This window comes from Salmo salar, chromosome 12 (assembly GCF_965601325.2).
Source record: "Salmo salar chromosome 12, fSalSal1, whole genome shotgun sequence".
NCBI lineage: Eukaryota > Metazoa > Chordata > Actinopteri > Salmoniformes > Salmonidae > Salmo > Salmo salar.
The window spans coordinates 41,364,502-41,386,488 of record NC_138302.1 but is presented as its reverse complement, the minus strand read 5'-3'; the positions used below and the strand labels follow the sequence as shown (position 1 = coordinate 41,386,488).

The 21,987-nt window shown below is 43.5% G+C and overlaps 1 protein-coding gene across 2 annotated transcripts in view; it reads right to left on the bottom strand.

The window, feature by feature from the left end:
- mmp24 (matrix metallopeptidase 24) overlaps positions 1-21,987 on the bottom strand; it is a 107,928-nt gene that overhangs the window by 67,185 nt on the left and 18,756 nt on the right. For both annotated transcript variants that reach the window (XM_014131593.3, XM_014131592.3), the window contains exons 2-3: positions 7,525-7,673; positions 2,849-2,965 (exon numbers count right to left, since the gene is read on the bottom strand). In XM_014131593.3, the coding sequence (XP_013987068.1) occupies positions 2,849-2,965; positions 7,525-7,673 (266 nt within the window). The remainder of the gene's footprint in view (positions 1-2,848; positions 2,966-7,524; positions 7,674-21,987) is intronic.

The following is a 21,987-nucleotide window of genomic DNA, read 5'->3' as shown; positions in this document are numbered from 1 at the left end:
TGTCTCCTGGTAGCGCCTCCATGCTCTGGACACTACGCTGACAGACACAGCAAACCTTCTTGCCACAGCTCGCATTGATGTGCCATCCTGGATGAGCTGCACTACCTGAGCCACTTGTGTGGGTTGTAGACTCCGTCTCATGCTACCACTAGAGTGAAAGCACCGCCAGCATTCAAAAGTGACCAAAACATCAGCCAGGAAGCATAGGAACTGAGAAGTGGTCTGTGGTCACCACCTGCAGAACCACTCCTTTATTTGGGGGTGTCTTGCTAATTGCCTATAATTTCCACCTGTTGTCTATTCCATTTGCACAACAGCATGTGAAATTTATTGTCAATCAGTGTTGCTTCCTAAGTGGACAGTTTGATTTCACAGAAGTGCGATTGACTTGGAGTTACATTGTGTTGTTTAAGTGTTCCCTTTATTTTTTTGAGCAGTGTATATACTGAGCTCTGCCTGCCCTTGACCTGTCGCAACATGCAAAGTGTTGGTTCCATGTTTCCCCCTCCATACCCTACATACATGTATATATGTATATATATACATATGTGTAAATATATATAAATATGTGTATATATATATATATACACAAGTATGTGGACACCACCTCAAATTAGTGGATTCTGTCACACCCTGATCTGTTTCACCTGTCTTTGTGCTTGTCTCCTCCCCCCTCCAGGTGTACTTATGCCTGTGTTCTCTGTTTGTCTGTTGCCAGTTTGTTTTGTTTTGTCAAGCCTACCAGCGGTTTCCCCGTGCTCCTGTCTTTCTCTAGTTCTTGTTTTCTAGCTTTCCCGGTTTTGACCATCCTGCCTGCCCTGAACCTGAGCCTTCCTGCCGTTCTGTACCTTTCGGACTCTGCTCTGGACTACTGACCTCTGCCTGCCCTTGACCTGTCGTTTGCCTGCCCCCTGTTTCTGTAATAAACTTCTTACTTCGAAACTGTCTGCATCTGGGTCTTCTCCTGAGCTTTGAAATATTATTTTAGCCACACCCGTTGCTGACAAGTGTCGAGCATACAGCCATGCAATCTCCATAGACAAACATTGTCAGTACTGAAGAGCTCAGTGACTTTCAACGTGGCACCGTTATGGGATGCCTCATAGGATGTCAGTTTGTCATATTCCTGGCCTGCTAGAGTTCCCAGGTCAACTGTAAGTGAAGTGGAAACGTCTAGGAGCAACAACGGCTCAGCCTCAAAGTGGTAGGCCACACAAGCTCACAGAACAGGTTCTGAAGCGCGTAGCACGTAAAAATTGTCAGTCCTCGGTTGCAACACTCATTAACATCAGCAACATCAGCACAACAACTGTTAGCCGAGAGCTTCATGAAATGGGTTTCCATGGCTGAACAGCCGCACACAAGCCTAAGGTCACCATGCGCAATGACAAGCATCGGCTGGAGTGATGTAAAGCTCGCCGCCATTGGACTCTGGAGCAGCGGAAAAGCGTTCTCTGGAGTGATGAATCATGCTTCACCATCTGGAAGTCCGACGGACGAATCTGGGTTTGGCGGATGCCAGAGGAATGCTACCTGCCCCAATGCATCGTGCCAAGTGTAAAGTTTGGTGGAGGAGGAATAATGGTCTGTGGCTGTTTTTCATGGTTCGGGCTATTCCCCTTAGTTCTAGTCAATGGAAATCTTAACGCTACAGCATACAATGACATTCTAGACGATTCTGCACTTCCAACTTATGGCAACAGTTTGGGCAAGGTCCGTTCCTGCTTCAGCATGACAATGCCCCTGTGCACAAAGCAATGTCCATAAAAAAATGGTTTGTTGAGATTGGTGTGGAACAACTCGACTGGCCTGCAGAGAAGAGTGGAGGATGTTATAGCAGCAAATGGTGCACCAACTCCACATTAACGCCCATGATTTTGGAATGAGATGTTCAACGAGCAGGTGTCCACATACTTTTGGTCATTTAGTGTATGTTGACTATGAGGTGACAACGATGTAGGCTTTGTGTAGCTGTTAGCAGTCATGATAGTATATATATATACTGAACAAAAATACAAACGCAATATGAAAAGTGTTGGTTCCATGTTTCATGAGCTGAAATAAAAGATACCTGAAATGTTCCATATGCACAAAAAGCGTATTTCTCTAAAATGTTGTGCACAAATTTGTTTACATCCCTGTTAGTGAGCGTTTCTCCTTTATCAAGATAATCCATCCACCTGACAGGTGGGGCAAATAAAGAAGCTGATTAAACAGCATTATCATTACACAGGTGCATCTGTGTTGGGGACAATAAAAGGCCACTTTGAAATGTTCAGTTTTGTCTTATAACAAAATGCCACAGATGTCTCAAGTTTTGAAGGAGCATTGAAATTGTTGCTTGTTGCGTTTATATTTTCATTCACTATAACAGAACCCCCCCCCCCCACAGAAAAATAATTCCATATTAGTAGCACATTGTTGAGGTCAGAAGTGCAATTTACAGATACTCCACATGTGTAGTATCTCTTTAAAGTAATACTGTATGTCTTTGGTAGGTTTTTATTTACATTTTAGTCATTTAGCAGACGCACTTATCCAGAGCGACTTACAGTAGTGAGTTTTTTTTTTTTTTGTACTGCCCCCCCGTGGGAATCGAACCCACAACCCTGGCGTTGCACACACCATGCTGGCGTTGCAAACACCATGCTCTACCAACTGCTCTTAGAGTGAATCACCTCTCAGGGGGAGTTAAACCCTTAATTTGACTTGTCACGAAAACAACAGAGCAGTAACTACACAGACAAAAGAAGAACCATGGAAAAGGTTTGAACACAATCAACCCAAGCCTTTTCAAAGCCATACACACTGAAATGTCCCGAAGCAAAGATGGAAAAATGAACTGTACCTGTAAGAGATCTTTCTGTCTCTCCATTTCTGTCCCGTCAGGGCGTAGCGTTTATTCCGCCTCCGTCGGCTGATGTGGGGGTGATCAGGAACGCCACATCGAGGTTTCCTCATCCACCTTTAGAGAATGGGACACAACCCCAAATACATAATTACAGATGGAACCACACCTAGAGTATAACGTGCCTTCGGAAAGTTTTCAGACCCCTTGACCTTTTCCACATTTTGTTAAGGTACAGGCTTATTCTAAATTGATTAAATATTTGTTTTCCCTCAGCAACCTACACACAATACCCAATAATGACAAAACAAAAACAGGTTTTTAAAAATGTTGGCAAATGTATCAAAAATAAAAAACAGAAATACCTTATTTACATAAGTATTCAGACCCTTTGCTATGAGTCTCGAAATTGAGCTCCGGTGCATCCTGTTTCCATTGATCACCCTTGAGATGTTTCTACAACTTGATTGGAGTCCACCTGTGGTAAATTCAATTGATTGGACATGATTTGGAAAGGCACACACCTGTCTATATAAGGTCCCACAGTTGACAGTGCATGTCAGAGCAAAAACCAACCGAAGAGATCGAAGGAATTGTCCGTAGAGCACCGAGACAGGATTGTGTCGAGGCACAGATCTGGGGAAGGGTCACAAAAAATGTCTGCAGCATTGAAGTTCCCCCAAGAACACAGTGGCCTCCATCATTCTTAACCTGTCTGGGCTAGGGGGCAGTATTTTCACGGCCGGATGAAAAACGTACCCAATTTAAACAGGTTACTACTCTGGCCCAGAAACTAGAATATGCGTATTATTAGTAGATTTGGATAGAAAACACTCTGAAGTTTCTAAAACTGTTTGAATGGTGTCTGTGAGTATAACAGAACTCATATGGCAGGCAAAAACCTGAGAAAAAGTCAACCAGGAAGTGGAGGATCTAAGATCTTCTTTCTAGCCCCTTTCGAAACTACAGTATCCGTGGGGTTACGTTGCACTTCCCAAGGCTTCCATTGGCTGTCTAAAGCCTTCAGAAAGTTTGAGCATTCTCCTGTCACTGGGCAGATAATAGGAGCTCAGTTTCTGAGTGGACTGCCTGGCAACAAAGGGATTGGATATGCGAAGTCACGCAAGCACGCTGTTCCTTCTTTTTCTCCTTGAATGAATACGCTATTGTCCGGTTGGAATATTATCGCAATTTTACATAAAAAATACCATAAAGATTGATTTTAAACAGCGTTTGACATGCTTCTAAGTACGGTAATGGAACATTTTGACTTTTCGTCTCTGGTACCGCGCGTTATGCCTTTGGATAGTGCTCTGAACGCACGAACAAAACGGAGGTATTTGGACATAAATATGGATTATTTGGAACAAAAACAACATTTCCTGTGGAAGTAGCAGTCCTGGGAGTGCATTCTGATGAAGATCAGCAAAGGTAAGAGAATATTTCTAATACTAATTCTGAGTTTAGGTTGCCCCGAACTTGGCGGGTGTCTGTATAGCTCGCCGTGATGGCTGAGCTATATACTCAGAATATTGAAAAATGTGCTTTCTCCGTAAAGCTATTTTAAAATCTGACACAGCGGTTGCATCCAGGAGTAGTCTATCTATAATTCTCTAAATAATTGTTATATATTTTGTCAACGTTTATGATGAGTATTTTTGTAAATTGATGTGCACATTCACCGGTCGTTTTGGTGGGAATACATTTTCTGAACATCACGCGCCAATGTAAAATGCTGTTTTTGGATATAAATATGAACTTTATCAAACAAAACATACATGTATTGTGTAACATAATGTCCTAGGAGTGTCATCTGATGAAGATCGTCAAAGGTTAGTGCTTCATTTAGCTGTGTTTTGGTTTTTTTTGACACATGTCCTTGCTTGGAAAATGGCTGTGTGATTATTTTTGTCTATGTACTCTCCTAACATAATCTAATGTTTTGCTTTCGCTGTAAAGCCTTTTTGAAATCGGACAATGTGGTTACATCAAGGAGAAGTGTATCTTTAAAATGGTGTAAAATAGTTGTATGTTTGAGAAAGTTGAATTATGACATTTTGTTGTTTTTGAATTTGCCGCCCTGATATTTCACTGGCTGTGTCCCACGTAGCCCATAGAAGTTAAATGGAAGAAGTTTGAAACCACCAAGACTCTTCCTAGAGCTGGCCGCCAGGCCAAACTGAGCAATCGGGGTGAAGGATCTTGGTCAGGCAGGTCACCAAGAACCCGATGGTCACTCTGACAGAGCTCTAGGTGCCTCTGTGGAGATGGGAGAACCTTCCAGAAGAACAACTATCTCTGCAGCACTCCACTAATCAGGCCTTTATGGTAGAGTAGCCAGACGGAAGCCACTCCTCAGTAAAAGGCTCATGACAGCCTGCTTTGAAATTTGCCAAAAGGCACCTAGAGGACTCTCAGACCATGAGAAACAAGATTCTCTGGCCTGATGAAACCAAGATTGAACTCTTTGGCCTAAATGCCAAGCATCACATCTGGAGGAAATCTGGCACCATCCCTATGGTGAAGCGTGGTGGTGGCTGCATCATGCTATGGAGATGTTTTTCAGCGGCAGGGACTGGTAGATTAGTCAGGATCGAGGCAACGATGAACAGTGCAAAGTACAGAGAGATCCTTGATGAAATCCTGCTCCAGAGTACTCAGGACCTTAGACTGGAGTGAAGCTTCATCTTCCAACAGGACAACGACCCTAAGCACACAGCCAAGACAATGCAGGAGTGGCTTTGGGACAAGTCTCTGAATGTCCTTGAGTGGCCCAGCCAGAGCGCGGACTTGAACCCAATCTAACATCTCTGAAGAGACACTCCCCATCCAACCTGACAGAGCTTGAGAGGATTTACAGAGAAGAATGGGAGGAACTCCCCAAATACAGGTATGTGTCATACCCAAGAAGACTCGAGGCTGTAATCGCTGCCAAAGGTGCTTCAATAAAGTACTGAGTAAAGGGTCTGAATACTCTTGTAAATGTGATTACGTTTTTTATTTTTAAGACATTCGCCAAAATCTAACAACCTGTTTTTTCTTTGTCATTATGAGGTATTGTGTGTAGATTAATGAGGAAAAAATAAAATTGTGTACATTTTAGAATAAGGCTGTAACGTAACAAAATAACCTTTTATTTAACTAGGCAAGTCAGAACAAATTCTTATTTACAATTATGGCATACCCCGGCCAAACCCTAACCCGGACGACGCTGGGCCAATTGTGCGCCGCCCTATGGGACTCCTAATCACGGCCGGTTATGATACCGCCTGGAATCGATCCAGGGTCTGTGGTGACCCCTCTAGCGCTGACGTGCTGTGCCTTGGACCACTACACCACTCGGGAGCCCCCCTGAATACACTGTAGGTAACACGTTATTTAAAGCCTGCAGATGTAATGCTTTATAAGTTGTTATAAGCATTGTAACATCTTAAAATAATGTCATGTGTCTCTATGTATCAATATTTCAACTGACTCAAAATGGCTGGTATTTAATCAGGATCATTATGAGATGATTATAAGACATTAGGGGATCATACTAACTGGATGACTCGCACTAAACTGCAGTGTTGGAGCTAGGAACACAAGCATTTTGCTACACCTGCAATAACATCTGCTAAATATGTGTATGTGACCAATAAAATTTGATTTGAAATTATTCCGCTGCTCTGTCATTCGCAAAATACTTTAGTCTGAGACTTCCATACTGAAGTCGTTTGTGGTGACGAGGGGCTTGTACAAAACAAGGTCATCAGCGATTGGATTGTCTCTAACCAATCAGAGTATCAATGCCAATGACACATTTTCAAACCGCCGCTTTACCCATGTGTGTTCTGGCTCTGGCCCAACCCATCGGTTTCTGGACCAATCAGACGGCCCTGAATGTGTTTGCATTCGGTGAAAAGTCGGGGAGGTACTCAGATCCAGACTCATTACAGAAGAGTCCCGTGTGGCTCAGTTGGTAGAGCATGGTGTTTGCAACGCCAGGGTTGTGGGTTTGATTCTCACGGGGGACCAGTACAGAAAAAAAATAATGTATGAAATGTATGCATTCACTACTGTAAGTCGCTCTGGATAAGAGCGTCTGCTAAATGACTAAAATGTAAAAATGAGAAACTAACATCTGTGGGCTGATGTAGGGTTTGTCACAGTGAGGAGTCTGGGTAGCCATGCAAGGGTCCTACATATTTAGTACGAATTTTCTAATATTTGAGTCATAAAATGAAGCCAGCATCTATATTAGATCTCATTACACAGTTTTATTTATTAACCTTTATTTAACTAGGCAAGTCAGTTAAGAACAATTTCTTATTTACAATGACGGCCTACCGGGGAACTGCCTTGTTCAGAACAACAGATTTTTACTTTGTCAGCTTGGGGATTCAATCCAGCAACCTTTCGGTTTCTGGCCCAACGCTCTAACCACTAGGCTACCTGCAGCCCCACTTTATTGATCCAAACCTTGGAATTGGTTTATCGCCATGGTCCTGTACTGAACAGGTCCAAAATACAGACAGCATGGAAAGTCAGTAAGTATTTCAAAAAGTGTAGTTGGACAAATGCAGAATAGTCAATGCAAACAAAAACTACAAAAACATCACGTCTCGTTTGTATAGGAGGATTACCCCTTTAAATTACCCCTTTAAAATGAATGAGAATGCGACAACGACACTCACTCTATGGTGGTCTGATCCAGGATTCCAGTCACTGGGATGCCATAGAATCGCTGCATGGCAGCGACTGCCGATTGCATGGCTTTCTCTGACCGCAGGTCCGACGTTCGGATGTCGTGGGGGAGCAGGTAGCCATAGTTCTTCAGCCATGTCTGTGGAAGAGAAAGAACAAGAGAGACAGGTGACTGCATAACCTTCCATAAAATCACTGCACTTAAACTGAAAACCCTCTTGGGTCTCCCTCTTTAATCTCTTTCATGGCGGTTGGGGAGAGCAGATGCGGAAGCAGGGTCCCCTTTAACTGCGTGCCACAGTATAAAAGGCCCTTTAAAAGGCCCTCCTGAATTGAGCTCATTTTGGTCATGACTATTTTAATGGAGGGCGTTTTCACAGGCTGTCTGTGCTTTCTGTAGGTGATCCAGCACCAATAATAACACTACAAGTAGCTGATGTATAGAAGACAACACAAGGGAGTCAAGCCTTAGAGTCTTAACATTAACTAGGCTTAGCACCCTTATGATTTGTAATGCATTTGTTTTGTACACTGAATTTTGTTTGTTATCAAATTGTTTTGTTTTCATCCAGCTCCATTCATTTAAATGGGGGTCCCCTTTTGACCTTTGCACCCTTGACAGCTATCAATCTTTGGTAAATATTCGGTCAAGTGAGAAGAGAGGTGCTGGGTGTCTAGATTTTGAGGGTGTTTTTCTTTATTTCAGACACTTTATTAGTGATTTATACACAATCATATCTGTTTACTGTAAATTATAAAACTGAAGGTATGGTCTGGTAACACACAAGATCATCAACAATGAAAACCCTTAATAGGATTTCATTTGAATTGGTATGTATTGCACTGAGGAACAAAACCTTGCTTTTATCTCGGGTCTCATTTAGCCAGTCCAGAGCAAATGTACTACAACCTCCCTCTGATAAAGTCTCAAAGCCTCCGAATACTCTGTGTGTATGTGTGTGTAGGTGTGTGTGTGTGTGTGTGTGTGTGTGTGTGGTGTGTGTAAGTGTGTGCGTGTGTTTGTGTGTGTGCATGCTGCGTGCGTGCCTGTGTATATGTGCTTGTAGAACACTTTCAACTGAAGCTCAGGGGAAATGACTCAAATTAAATAATTCACCAGTACTATTATACAACAATTACTACAGCATCATTAAAGCTCAACACACAGGCAACGTTAGTAGCATGAAGCCACCACAAACCAAGACAATGGGTTCCTTATCCCCCATATCAGGCAAAACAGACAGTAAGTCATTTGGACAGGCTTCAGTGGGCTTATCGTTTCCACAGTAAAAATAAAAATAGCCACATGCTTCACTCGCTAGTAGTAAGACAGGCCACTTCATACTGTATTTCTGCAATGTTGTGTGAAAAATAGAGGAAAATATGGGATAATAGGTGCAGTAGTGGATTAATGAATAACATTATTGAATATTTTCTCAAGAGGGTTGTCATTTTATTTGTATTGAAAATGAAAGAGTTGGCATACCGGTATGCAGTATTTGCTCATTCTTTGCTGAAAGAATTCCCTTATCAACCATTCATGAAAATGTAGATTTGTACATTAGATTGAGGGTAATGACATTGAAGTCTTTGCAACATAACTATAATTCCTTCTCAAATTGATTATAAGAAAGCCCTGGAGAAAATAAACAATAACTCAAGAAACAGCCACTGATGTGATCAAATTATAGGCCATGAACTAGGATTTAACACCCTCACAATCCTTATCCAGGGTTGCTGCACCCCAGTTGACCTTAGGGCATTTCCTGCTCCCCAAAGTCAACAGCTAAGTTACTTCCCCAGGGACACTATGGCCCTGTTTGAAATGCAGCCTTCCTTCCTTCCTTCCTTCCTTCCTTCCTTCCTTCCTTCCTTCCTTCCTTCCTTCCTTCCTTCCTTCCTTCCTTCCTTCCTTCCTTCCTTCCTTCCTTCCTTCCTTCCTTCCTGTGATAATAGATCTGAATTGGTTGGATCGGTGAAAGTAATATGTTGGTAACCACTGATCCACTGAAAAAATTATCTCAAGGAAATAATTATGCATTTCTGAGGTATTCGAAAAGGGCCAGTAAACAACACAAAGAAAGTAAAGACTATTCTCTCCAACATGGTGGTCGTTTTTGGGCTGTCTGGTCCCTGACCCAGTAGAAGAGGCTGTGACTCTTTGCCTTCCTCTCATCTAATTACGTTCACAGCAGATCCTCTCCTCCACATTTCTACTCAGCTTCATTCAGACAGATCAGCAGCATCACCCACCCAGGCACCACAACAACAACAACTATTTCATGCCAGGAATGCAAGCACGGCACATTCCTACGCGTCTCCGATGCATCCATATCATACTGCTGTTTCACTATAATGAGGAAAAAAATCGACCTAAAGAATCTGATTCTCGACAGTCATTTGACATGTGCAGTCAATGAAATGAATGGAAAGTGAGTCAGAGGAGATTGAATATAGAGCTGCTGATACATCATCAATTTGGGCCTAAGATGCAAAAAACAAAGCAGGTCAACGATTTCCCATGCCGACAATTGATTCCATGTTTGGTTGAGCAGGATCGGGCTGTATCTAACGTTTGTCCATCCGTGGGGAGGGCCGTCGGAAGATCATTGGGCCAAATACTCAGGGTGGGTGGTCATTGGTCTGATATGAGCACTGAGCATGGAATGTCATGCGAGAGGAGGGATGTGGCGATCGATGACCACAGCACCATGACTTCATGTCTGCTGTCTATTACTTCACAGCAAAAAGGGAGAGCACACGCACAGTCGTGTGCAGGGCAGAGAGGGTATCATTAACCTCTCTAGGGTAGGGGGCAGTATTTGCACGGCTGGATAAAAAAAGTGCCCTCTCTGACCATTTCTTGGCCTTCTACACTCTCTTTATTGAAAACTGAGGATCTCTGCTGTAACGTGACACTTCCTACGGCTCCCATAGGCTCTCAGAAGGCGGCAGAATGTTGAATGATGACTTTGCAGGCCATGGCTGAAAAACAGTAGCGCATTTGGTAAGTGGTCGATCAGAGAACAATGAGACTGGCGCGCGCGTGCACGAGAAAAGTCCATTTTAGATTTTTAGTCTTTGAACGAAAACAGGGTTTCCCGGTCGGAATATGATCGCTTTTTTACGAGAAAAATCGCATAAAAATTGATTTTAAACAGCGTTTGACATGCTTCGAAGTATGGTAATGGAATATTTAGAAATGTTTTGTCACGATACGCGCCGGCGCGTCACCCTTCGTTACCCTTCGGATAGTGTCTTGAACGCACGAACAAAACAGAGGATATTTGAACATAATTATGGATTATTTTGAACCAAACCAACATTTGTTATTGAAGTAGAAGTCCTGGGAGTGCATTCTGACGAAGAACAGCAAAGGTAATCCAATTTTTCTTATAGTAAATCTGAGTTTGGCGAGTGCCAAACTTGGTGGGTGTCAAAATAGCTAGCCCGTGATGGCGAGCTATCTACTCAGAATATTGCAAAATGTGCTTTTGCCGAAAAGCTATTTTAAAATCGGACATAGCGATTGCATAAAGGAGTTCTGTGTCTATAATTCTTAAAATAATTGTTATGTTTTTTGTGAACATTTATCGTGAGTAACTTAGTAAATTCACCGGAAGTTTGCGGTGGGTATGCTAGTTCTGAACATCACATGCTAATGTAAAAAGCTGTTTTTGATATAAATATGAACTTGATTGAACAAAACATGCATGTATTGTATAACATAATATCCTAGGTTAGTGCTGCATTTAGCTGTGGTTTGGGTTTATGTGACATTATATGCTAGCTTGAAAAATGGGTGTCTGATTATTTCTGGCTGGGTACTCTGCTGACATAATCTAATGTTTTGCTTTCGTTGTAAAGCCTTTTTGAAATCGGACAGTGTGGTTAGATTAACGAGAGTCTTGTCTTTAAAATGGTGTAAAATAGTCATATGTTTGAGAAATTGAAGTAATAGCATTTCTAAGGTATTTGAATATCGCGCCACGGGATTCCACTGGCTGTTGAGTAGGTGGGACGATTTCGTCCCACATACCCTAGAGAGGTTAAGTGCCAAGATATGGATGATGTAAGTAGGGCTGTGATGGTCATGGAATTTTGGCTGAAGGTAATTGGCCATGACAGATTCCGTATAGGGGGAGAGACACGAAAGCCAAGTTAGCCTAGCTGGCTCGGCGGTCTCAAATGGAGGCCACTATTGAACAGTTCCAATGTTGCAGGAGCTGCGTTTACTTTGCTTTGTTCTGGGACAATGTGGACTGCGTTGACTTTCAAAGTAGCAACTGCTTGCTGGCGGAGGACTACAGGAGAAAAGTAGCTACTCTTAGCAAGCAAGTAGCAAATCTACATAAGCTATTGGGGAACCCACGACCACCTACTTTTTATTTTTCTTCCACCCCAGTAGCCGGACGCTGCTCTGGTCTGGTGGAAGTTTCGCCGCCGTGTCGGCTCTCCACAGCCGACTGGCCGGTGCTAGGCAGGGTTCCATCCCTGAAGGGGTCTCCCCCTTCCCTGGAGAACGGAGCTGATCTCGACCCAACCAACCAGCCATGGAGGTACATCACTTGCCATGGAAGTCGAAGAAGGTGTCGGGGGTCTTCATGGAGATGTTGAGCCCGGAACTGACACAGACCAGAGGTTCCGGCGCCTTCGTCCGTGGTGGCTTCCCAATCAAGATTGGATCCGGAGGTACCTGCTTCTTCATCCTCGGCTCTGTCTCCCTCTACGGTGGCTTCTACCTCGGGTTCAGATCCTCGGAGCTCCCACCTGAGAGACCGGCCCATTCAACATCACCATCTGTCATCATAGGCAGTTCTATGGTGAGAAACATCTCGGTCCTCAAGGCAAAAACCCTGTGCTACCCAGGAGCACGAGTACAGCACATAACAAGGCTGCTTACGACTGTTCTACCACAGATGCCGACAGCTGACACTGTCGTAGTCCATGTGGGGTCAAATGATATCAGGAGGGCTAGCTTGGAACATTTAAAAATTGATTTTAAAGAACTGATTTTAGCATTAAAAGACTACAAAAAAACGACCAATAATTTCAGGTCCAGTATCATCGTTGGGCCGCGGGTGTGAAAGATTCAGCACACTGCTGGCATTACACATCTGGCTAAAAGACTACTGTAGCTCTGCTGGAGTCACTTTTATTGATAACTTTGACAAATTCTGGAAACAAAAGATACTCTACAAGAATGACAGAGTCCATCCAAATCATCTTGGCTCCTAGACTCTGTCCATGCATTTCAAGGCTGCGTTGAAACAATGACTGGAAAATGATCCAAGTTAATCTCAGTTAATCCCTACCATTGTGACAATGAGTCAGCATAATGCTTCATCAAATGTACATGATCTTAGGGGCATTGGCTGTAAGGGTTGCGGAACTGGTGGCAGTGAAGTCAGACGCAGGAGAGCAGAGATAGGTAATAGCCGGAGCAGTTTAATTACAAAACCCACGGCAATACAAAAATAACCTAAATGGGTACAAAACCCGACGCGCACCAGTAACATAGCGTACAAGCACTTACAAACAAACAATTCCACACAAGGACATGGGGGAACAGAGGGTTAAATACACAACAATTAACGATGGAAATGGAAACCAGGTGTGTAAGAAAACAAGACAAAACAAATGGAAAATGAAAAGTGGATCGACGATGGCTAGAAGACCGGTGACGCCGACCGCCGAACACCGCCCGAACAAGGAGAGGAAACGACTTCGGTGGAAGTCGTGACATTGGCAAACACAATGTAAGTAATTTAATTTATGTAACCTTAATTGCACCGAATACATCTGTTTATCCTACAGCTATTGTAAGCAGTAATCATGATCCAACTTTGATGTAATGTCCTTAAAACAAGTCAAAATGAGGCTCAATAGTCTGGGTGGCCTCCACGTGCCTGTATGACCTCCCTACAACGCCTGGGCATGCTCCTGATGAGGTGGCGGATGGTCTCCTGAGGGATCTCCTCCCAGACCTGGACTAAAGCATCTGCCAACTCCTGGACAGTCTGTGGTGCAACGTGGCGTTGGTGGATGGAGCGAGACATGATGTCCCAGATGTGCTCAATTGGATTCAGGTCTGGGGAATGGGCGGGCCAGTCCATAGCATCAATGCCTTCCTCTTGCAGAAACTGCTGACACACTCCAGCCACATGAGGTCTAGCATTGTCTTGCATTAGGAGGAACCCAGGGCCAACCGCACCAGCATATGGTCTCACAAGGGGTCTGAGGATCTCATCTCGGTACCTAATGGCAGTCAGGCTACTTCTGGCAAGCACATGGAGGGCTGTGCGGCCCCCCAAAGAAATGCCACCCCACACCATGACTGACCCACCGCCAAACCGGTCATGCTGGAGGATGTTGCAGGCAGCAGAACGTTCTCCACGGCGTCTCAAGACTCTGTCACGTCTGTCACGTGCTCAGTGTGAACCTGCTTTCATCTGTGAAGAGCACAGGGCGCCAGTGGCGAATTTGCCAATCTTGGTGTTCTCTGGCAAATGCCAAACGTCCTGCACGGTGTTGGGCTGTAAGCACAACCCCCACCTGTGGACGTCGGGCCCTCATACCACCCTCATGGAGTCTGTTTCTAACCGTCTGAGCAGACACATGCACATTTGTGGCCTGCTGGAGGTCATTTTGCAGGGCTCTGGCAGTGCTTCTCCTGCTCCTCCTTGCACAAAGGTGGAGGTAGCGGTCCTACTGCTGGGTTGTTGCCCTCCTACGGCCTCCTCCACGTCTCCTGATGTACTGGCCTGTCTCCTGGTAGCGCCTCCATGCTCTGGACACTACGCTGACAGACACAGAAAACCTTCTTGCCATAGCTCGCATTGATGTGCCATCCTGGATGAGCTGCGCTACCTGAGTCACTTGTGTGGGTTGTAGACTCCATCTCATGCTACCACTAGAGTGAAAGCACTGCCAGCATTCAAAAGTGACCAAAACATCAGCCAGGAAGCATAGGAACTGAGAAGTGGTCTGTGGTCCCCACCTGCAGAACCACTCCTTTATTGGGGGTGTCTTGCTAATTGCCTATAATTTCCACCTGTTGTCTATTCCATTTGCACAACAGCATGTGAAATTTATTGTCAATCAGTGTTGCTTCCTAAGTGGACAGTTTGATTTCACAGAAGTGTGATTGACTTGGAGTTACATTGTGTTGTTTAAGTGTTTCCTTTATTTTTTTGAGCAGTGTATATCGGACCAAATTATGAACGACAAGAATTGTACTTTTGAATTCCATAAAGTCAGTGTGGAAGAGGTGAAAAAATTATTGTTGTCTATCAACAATCTAGATGGAAAATTACTGAGGATAATAGCAAACGATATTGACACCTATTTGCCACCTCCTCAATTTAAGCCTACTAGAGAGCGTGTGCCCTCAGGCCTGGAGGGAAGCTAAAGTAATTCCGCTACCCAAGAATAGTAAAGCCCTCTTTAATGGCTCAAATCGCCAACCAATCAGCCTGTTACCAACCCTAAGTAACTTCTATGCTATTTTACAGTAAATAAATTGACAACAGATTTTCAGCATGCTCCTAGGGAAGGACATTCAACAAGCACGGCACTTACACACATGACTGATGGTTGGCTGATAAAATGATTGTGGGGGCTGTCTTAGACTTCAGTGCAGCTTTTGATATTATCAATAATAGTCTGCTGCTGGAAAAACGTATGTGTTATGGCTTTACACCCCCTGCTATAATGTGGATAAAGAGTTACTTGTCTAACAGAACACAGAGGGTGTCCTTTAACGGAAGCCTATCAAATATAATCCAGTTAGAATCAGGAATTCCCAGGGTAGCTGTTTAGGCCCCTTGCTTTTTTCAATTTTTACTAGCGACATGCCACATGCCACTGACTTTGAGTAAAGCCAGAGTTTCTATGTATGCGGATGACTCAACACTATACACGTCAGCTACTACAGTGACTGAGATGACTGCAACACTTAACAAAGAGCTGCAGTTAGTTTCAGAGTGGGTGGCAAGGAGTAAGTTAGCCCTAAATATTTCTAAAACTAAAAGCATTGTATTTGGAACAAAACACTCACTAAACCCTAAACCTCAACTAAATCTTGTAATAAATGATGTGGAAATTGAGCAAATTGAGATGACTAAACTGCTTGGAGTAACACTAGATTGTAAACTGTCATGGTCAAAGCATATTGATGCAGTAGTAGCTAAGATGGGGAGAAGTCTGTCTATAATAAAGTGCTGCTGCTGCAGGGAGGGGGGGCGCAACGAAGGCAACCGTCAGCAAAAGTCAATGTTACCACAGAAATGGACTCAACCGCATGAATGCCCGACCGTCCCGTCTTCAGTCAGCTGTTCGTCCACAAAAAATAATAATAATATACACACTGAAAGAAAAAGTGTTGGTCCCATGTTTCATGAGCTGAAATAAAAGTTCCTGAAATGTTCCATGAGCACAAAAAAGCTTATTTCTCTTAAATGTTGTGCACAAATTAATTTCCAACCCTGTTAGTGAGCATTTCTCCTCCTCCAATAAAGGCCACTCTAAACTGTGCATTTCTGTCACACAACAGATGCCTCAAGTTGAGGGAGCGTGCAATTGGCATGCTGACTACAGGGATGTCCATCAGAGATGTTGCCAGAGAATTTAATGTTCATTTCTCTTCCATAAGCCACCTTCAATGTCATTTTAGGGAATTTGGTAGTACGTCCAACCGGCCTCACAACAGCAGACCACGTGTAACCACGCCAGCCCAGGACCTCCACATCCGACTTCTTCAACTGCAGGATCGTCTGTGACAAGCCACCTGGACAGCTGATGAAACTATTCGTTTGCACAACCAAAGATTTTCTGCAAAACTGTCAGAAACCATCTCAGGGAAGCTCATCTGTGTGCTTGTCGTCCTCAGCAGGGTCTTGACCTGACTGCAGTTCAGCATCGTGGCTGACTTCAGTGGGAAAATGTTCACCTTCGATAGCCACTCACTGGAGACGTGTGCTCTTTACGGATGAATCCCATTTTTAACGGTACTGGGCAGATGGCGAGTGGTTTGCTGATGTCAACGTTGTTAACAGAGTACCCCATGTGCCCCATAATCCTGGTGAGGTTATGGTATGGGCAGGCAGGCATAAGCTACGAACACAATTGCATTTTATCAATGGCAATTTGAATAAACAGACGAGATCCTGAGGCCCATTGTCGTGCAATTCATCAACCGCCATCACCTCATGTTTCAGCATGATAATGCACAGCCCCATGTCGCAAGGATCTGTACAACATTCCTGGAAGCTGAAAATGGCCCGGTTCTTCCATGGCCTGCATACTCACCATAGATGTCACTGATTGAGCATGTTTGGATGCTCTGGATCAATGTGTACAACAGCGTGTTCGAGTTCCCGCTAATATCCAGCAACAACCCACATTACACACACCTGGCAACCATCATTACGCACACTCAATCAATCACATTTATTTATAAAGCCCTTTTTACATCAACCGATGTCACAAAGTGCTATACAGAAACACAGCCTAAAACCCCAAACAGCAAGCAATGCAGATGTAGAAGCACGGTGGCTAGGAAAAACTCCCTAGAAAGGCAGGAACCCAGGAAGAAACTGAGGGGTGGCCAGTCCTCTTCTGGCTGTGCCGGGTTGAGATTAGTACATAGCCAAGACGTTCAAACGTTCATTGATGACCAGCAGGGTCAAATAATAATAATCAGAGTGGTCGTAGAGGATGCAATAGGTCAGCACCTCAGGAGTAAATATCAGTTGGCTATTCATAGCCGATCATTCAGAGATAGAGACAGCAGGTGCTGAAGAGCAAGAGAGAGTCGAAAACAGCATGTCCGGGACAAGATAACACGTCCGGTGAACAGGTCAGGGTTCCATAGCTGCAGGCAGAACAGTTGAAACTGGAGCAGCAGCATGACCAGGTGGACTGGGGACAGCAAGAAATCATCAGGCCAGGTTGTCCTGAGGCATGGTCCTAGGGCTCAGGTCCTCCGAGAGAAGAGAGAAAAGGGAGAAAAAAAGAAAGAGAGAGAGAGTTAGAGGGAGCAAGCTGGTGAGGGAGGTAAGTGTCTCCAGTTTCAGTGATTTTTGTAGTTCGTTCCAGTCATTGAGAGATCATAGAGTAACGCCGAGGTCCTTCACAGTTTTATTTGAGACAACTGTACAACCATCAAGATTAATTGTCAGATCCAGCAGAAGTTCTCTTTGTTCCTTGGGACCTAGAACTAGCATCTCTGTTCTGTCCGAGTTTAACTTCACTAGGATAGGGGGCAGCATTCGGAATTTTGGATGAAGGCCCAGAAGCTAGGATATGCATATAATTGGTAGATTTGCATAGAAAACACATGACAGTTTCAAAAACTGTTAAAATAATGTCTGTGAGTATAACAGAACTCATATGGCAGGCAAAAACCTGAGAAAATCCAACCAGTGTAGTTTTTCTAAGTGATTGCCTATCCAATATCCTGTGTCTGTGGGGTCAGATTGCACTTCCTAAGGATTCCAGTAGATGTCAACAGTCTTTAGAAGTTGTTTCAGGCTTGTATTGTGAAAGGGGATCGAATAAGAGCTGTTTCAACTAGTGGTCAAGCTGAAAGACATTAGTTTAGTCTCGCGCATGGCCGTGAGCGCAACGCTCATTCTCTTTCCTTTCTAATGACAACGGAATTGTCCAGTTGGAATATTATTGAAGATTTATGATAAAAACATCCTAAAGATTGATTATATACATCGTTTGACATGTTTCTATGAACTTTAATGGAACTTTTTTGACTTTTCGTCTGGACTTTGTGCCCCGCTTTGTGCTTTTGGATTACTGGACTAAACGCACAAACAAAAAGGAGGTATTTGGACATAAAGATGAACTTTATCGAACAAAACAAATATTTATTGTCTAACATGGAGACCTGGGAGTGCCATCAGATGAAGATCATCAAAGGTAAGTGATTAATTTTAACGCTATTTCTGACTTTTGTGACACCTCTCCTTGGTTGGAAAATGGCTGTATGATTTTCTGTGGCTAGGCGCTGACCTAACATAATCGCATGGTGTGCTTTTGCCGTAAAGCCTTGTTGAAATTGGACACAGCGGCTGGATTAACAAGAAGTTTATCTTTAATCCTTTGTATAACACTTGTATCTTTCATCAATATTTATGATGAGTATTTCTGCAATTTGATGTGGCTCTCTGCAATTTCACCGGATGTTTGTTTGAGAAAATGCATTTCTAAACATAACGCGCCAATTTCAAATGATATTTTTGGACATAAAGATTAATTTTATCGAACAAAACACACATTTATTGTCTAACATGGAGTCCTGGGAGTGCCATCCGGTGAAGATCATCACAGGTTAGTGATTAATTTTAACGTTATTTCTGACTTTTGTGACGCCTCTACTTCTTTGGAAAATGGCTGTATGGTTTTCTGTGGCTAGGCGCTGACCTAACATAATTGCATGGTGTGCTTTCACCGTAAAGTATTTTTCAAATCGGACACTGTGGCTGGATGAACAAGAAGTTTATATTTAAAATGGTGTGTAATACTTGTATGTTTGAGGAATTTTAATTATGAGATTTCTGTTGTTTGAATTTGGTGCCCTGCAATTTCACTGGCTGTTGGCGAGGTGGGACGCTCACGTCCCAAACGATCCCAGAGAGGTTAAAAGTAAAAAATATTCCACCATCCACTTCCTTATGTCTGAAACACAGGCTTCCAGTTAGGGCAATTTTGGGGCTTCACCATGTTTCATCGAAATGTACAGCTGTGTACCGTCCGCATAGCAGTGAAAGTTAACATTATGTTTCCGAATGACATCACCAAGAGGTAAAATATATGGTCCTAAAACGGAACCTCGAGGAACACCAAAATTTGCAGTTGATTTGTCAGAGGAAAAACCTTCCACAGAGATAAACTGATATATTTCTGACAGATAAGATCTAAACCTGGCCAGAACTTGTCCGTGTAGACCAATTTGGGTTTCTAATCTCTCCAAAAGAATGTGGTGATCGATGGTATCAAAAGTAGCACTAAGGTCTAGGATCACGAGGACAGATGCAGAGCATCGGACTGACGCATTTAAAAGGTAATTTACCACCTTCACGAGTGCAGTCTCAGAGCTATTATGGGATCTAAAACCAGACTGAAGAGTTTCATATACATTGTTGGTCTTCAGGAAGGCAGTGAGTTGCTGTGCAACAGCTTTTTCAAAATGTTTGGATACACATACGGTGGATAGGGAGCCGTTTATTATGTTCAACATAGGAGGGCCAAGCACAGGAGGCAGCTCTGTCAGTAGTTTAGTTGGAATAGGATCCAGTATGCAGCTTGAAGGTTTAGAGACCATGACTATTTTCATCAATGTGTCAAGACTTGTAAATAACTTGAGTGTCTCCCTTGATCCTAGGTCCTGGCAGGGTTGTGCAGACTCAGGGCACACACCTGCTCCCCATCGTAATCCACACGTGGACTTCATCATTACCTTGATTACTTCCACTTTATTTAGCCCTCAGTAGCCTCAGTCTTCAGGCTGTATTGGTTTGGCTTAATGTTTCTTATTATTGAATGCATTCAGTCGGGCTATATCAACGCCTTGTACGGCAACTGCACTGCCTGCAACCGCAAGGCTCTCCAGAGGGTGGTGTGGTCAGCCCAGCGCATCACCGGGGGAAAACTACCTGCCCTCCAGGACACCTACAGCACCCGATGTCACAGGAAGGCCAAAAAGATCAAGGACATCAACCACCCGAGCCACTGCCTGTTCACCCTGCTATCTTCCAGAAGGCGAGGTCAGTACAGGTGCATAAAAGCTGGGACCGAGAGACTGAAAAACAGCTTCTATCTCGACGCCATTACACTGTTAAACAGCCATCACTAGCACATTTAAGGCTGCTGCATATAGGCATAGACTAGAAAACACTGGCCACTTTAAGGAATGGAACACTAGTCACTTTAATAATGGTTACATATCTGGCACTGCTCATCTCATATGTACATACAGTAGAGTAGTATAGTATAGAAAACGGTATCTCATTCACTTAATAATGTTTACATATCTTGCATTACTCATCTCATATGTATATACTGTATTCTATACTATTCTACTGTATCTTAGTCCGTTCCGCTCTGACATCGCTCGTCCATGTGCATATAGTCTTAATTCATTCCTACATAGATTTGTGTGTATTGGGTATATGTTGTGTAATTTGTTAGATATTACTTGTTAGATATTACTGCACTGACGGAGCTGGAAGCACAAGCATTTAGCTACACCCACAATAACATCTGCTAATCACGTGTATGTGAACAATAACATCTGATTTGATTTTTATTCCCTGTTTTAACGCGCACACACACACACACACACACACACACACACACACACACACACACACACACACACACACACACACACACACACACACACACACACACACACACACACACACACACACACACACACACACACACACACACACACGCTTGTGTGTGGGGGAGGGAGCCTGAAAATGGCATGAGCAGCAGAGCAGTGATGAGGTATGGAAAACAAGAGCAAACCATCCAAGAGGGAGCGGGAGAGCAAGAGTGAGAGAGAGATGAGATGAGAGGGAAGGAGAGTGAAGATGATGGGGGAGGGGAGTCTGCCAGAGCTGAAGGAGAAAAATCACATGGTACAGCAAACAAAGGAAGCCAGCTACAGTTAAGGGGCGAGACCAATGCTCAACAGCAGCAACAATAACAACATCACTAACTCATCATTAGTGGGTGGAAGGTTAGAAGAGATGAGAAATAGGTACGACTCTCACTCACAATTATAAGCTGAAACGTTATCCAAACCTGACCTGACCATATGAAGTGATGAAAGTAACTTCAATTGTTCTTCATTATCATTATGTCATAGATAAAATAATAATAATAATTGATACAATGAAATAGGGTGCAGGCCAGGCAGCAGGCTGTTAGCCAGCCTGCCAGCTTAGTGGAGTCTGCCACTAGCACAGTCAGTGTAGTATCCCCATTGAGACCGTGTCTGTGCCTCGACCTAGGTTGGGCAAAACTAAACATGGCGGTGTTCGCCTTAGCAATCTCACTGGAATAAAGACCTCCTCCATTCCTGCCATTATTGAAAGAGATCGTGATACCTCACATCTCAAAATAGGGCTACTTAATGTTAGATCCCTCACTTCAAAGGCAGTTATAGTCAATGAACTAATCACTGATCATAATCTTGATGTTATTGGCTTGACTGAAACATGGCTTAAGCCTGATGAATTTACTGTGTTAAATGAGGCCTCACCTCCTGGTTACACTAGTGACCATATCCCCTGTGCATCCCGCAAAGGCGGAGGTGTTGCTAACATTTACGATAGCAAATTTCAATTTACAAAAAAAACCCAGACGTTTTCGTCTTTTGAGCTTCTAGTCATGAAATCTATGCAGCCTACTCAATCGCTTTTTATAGC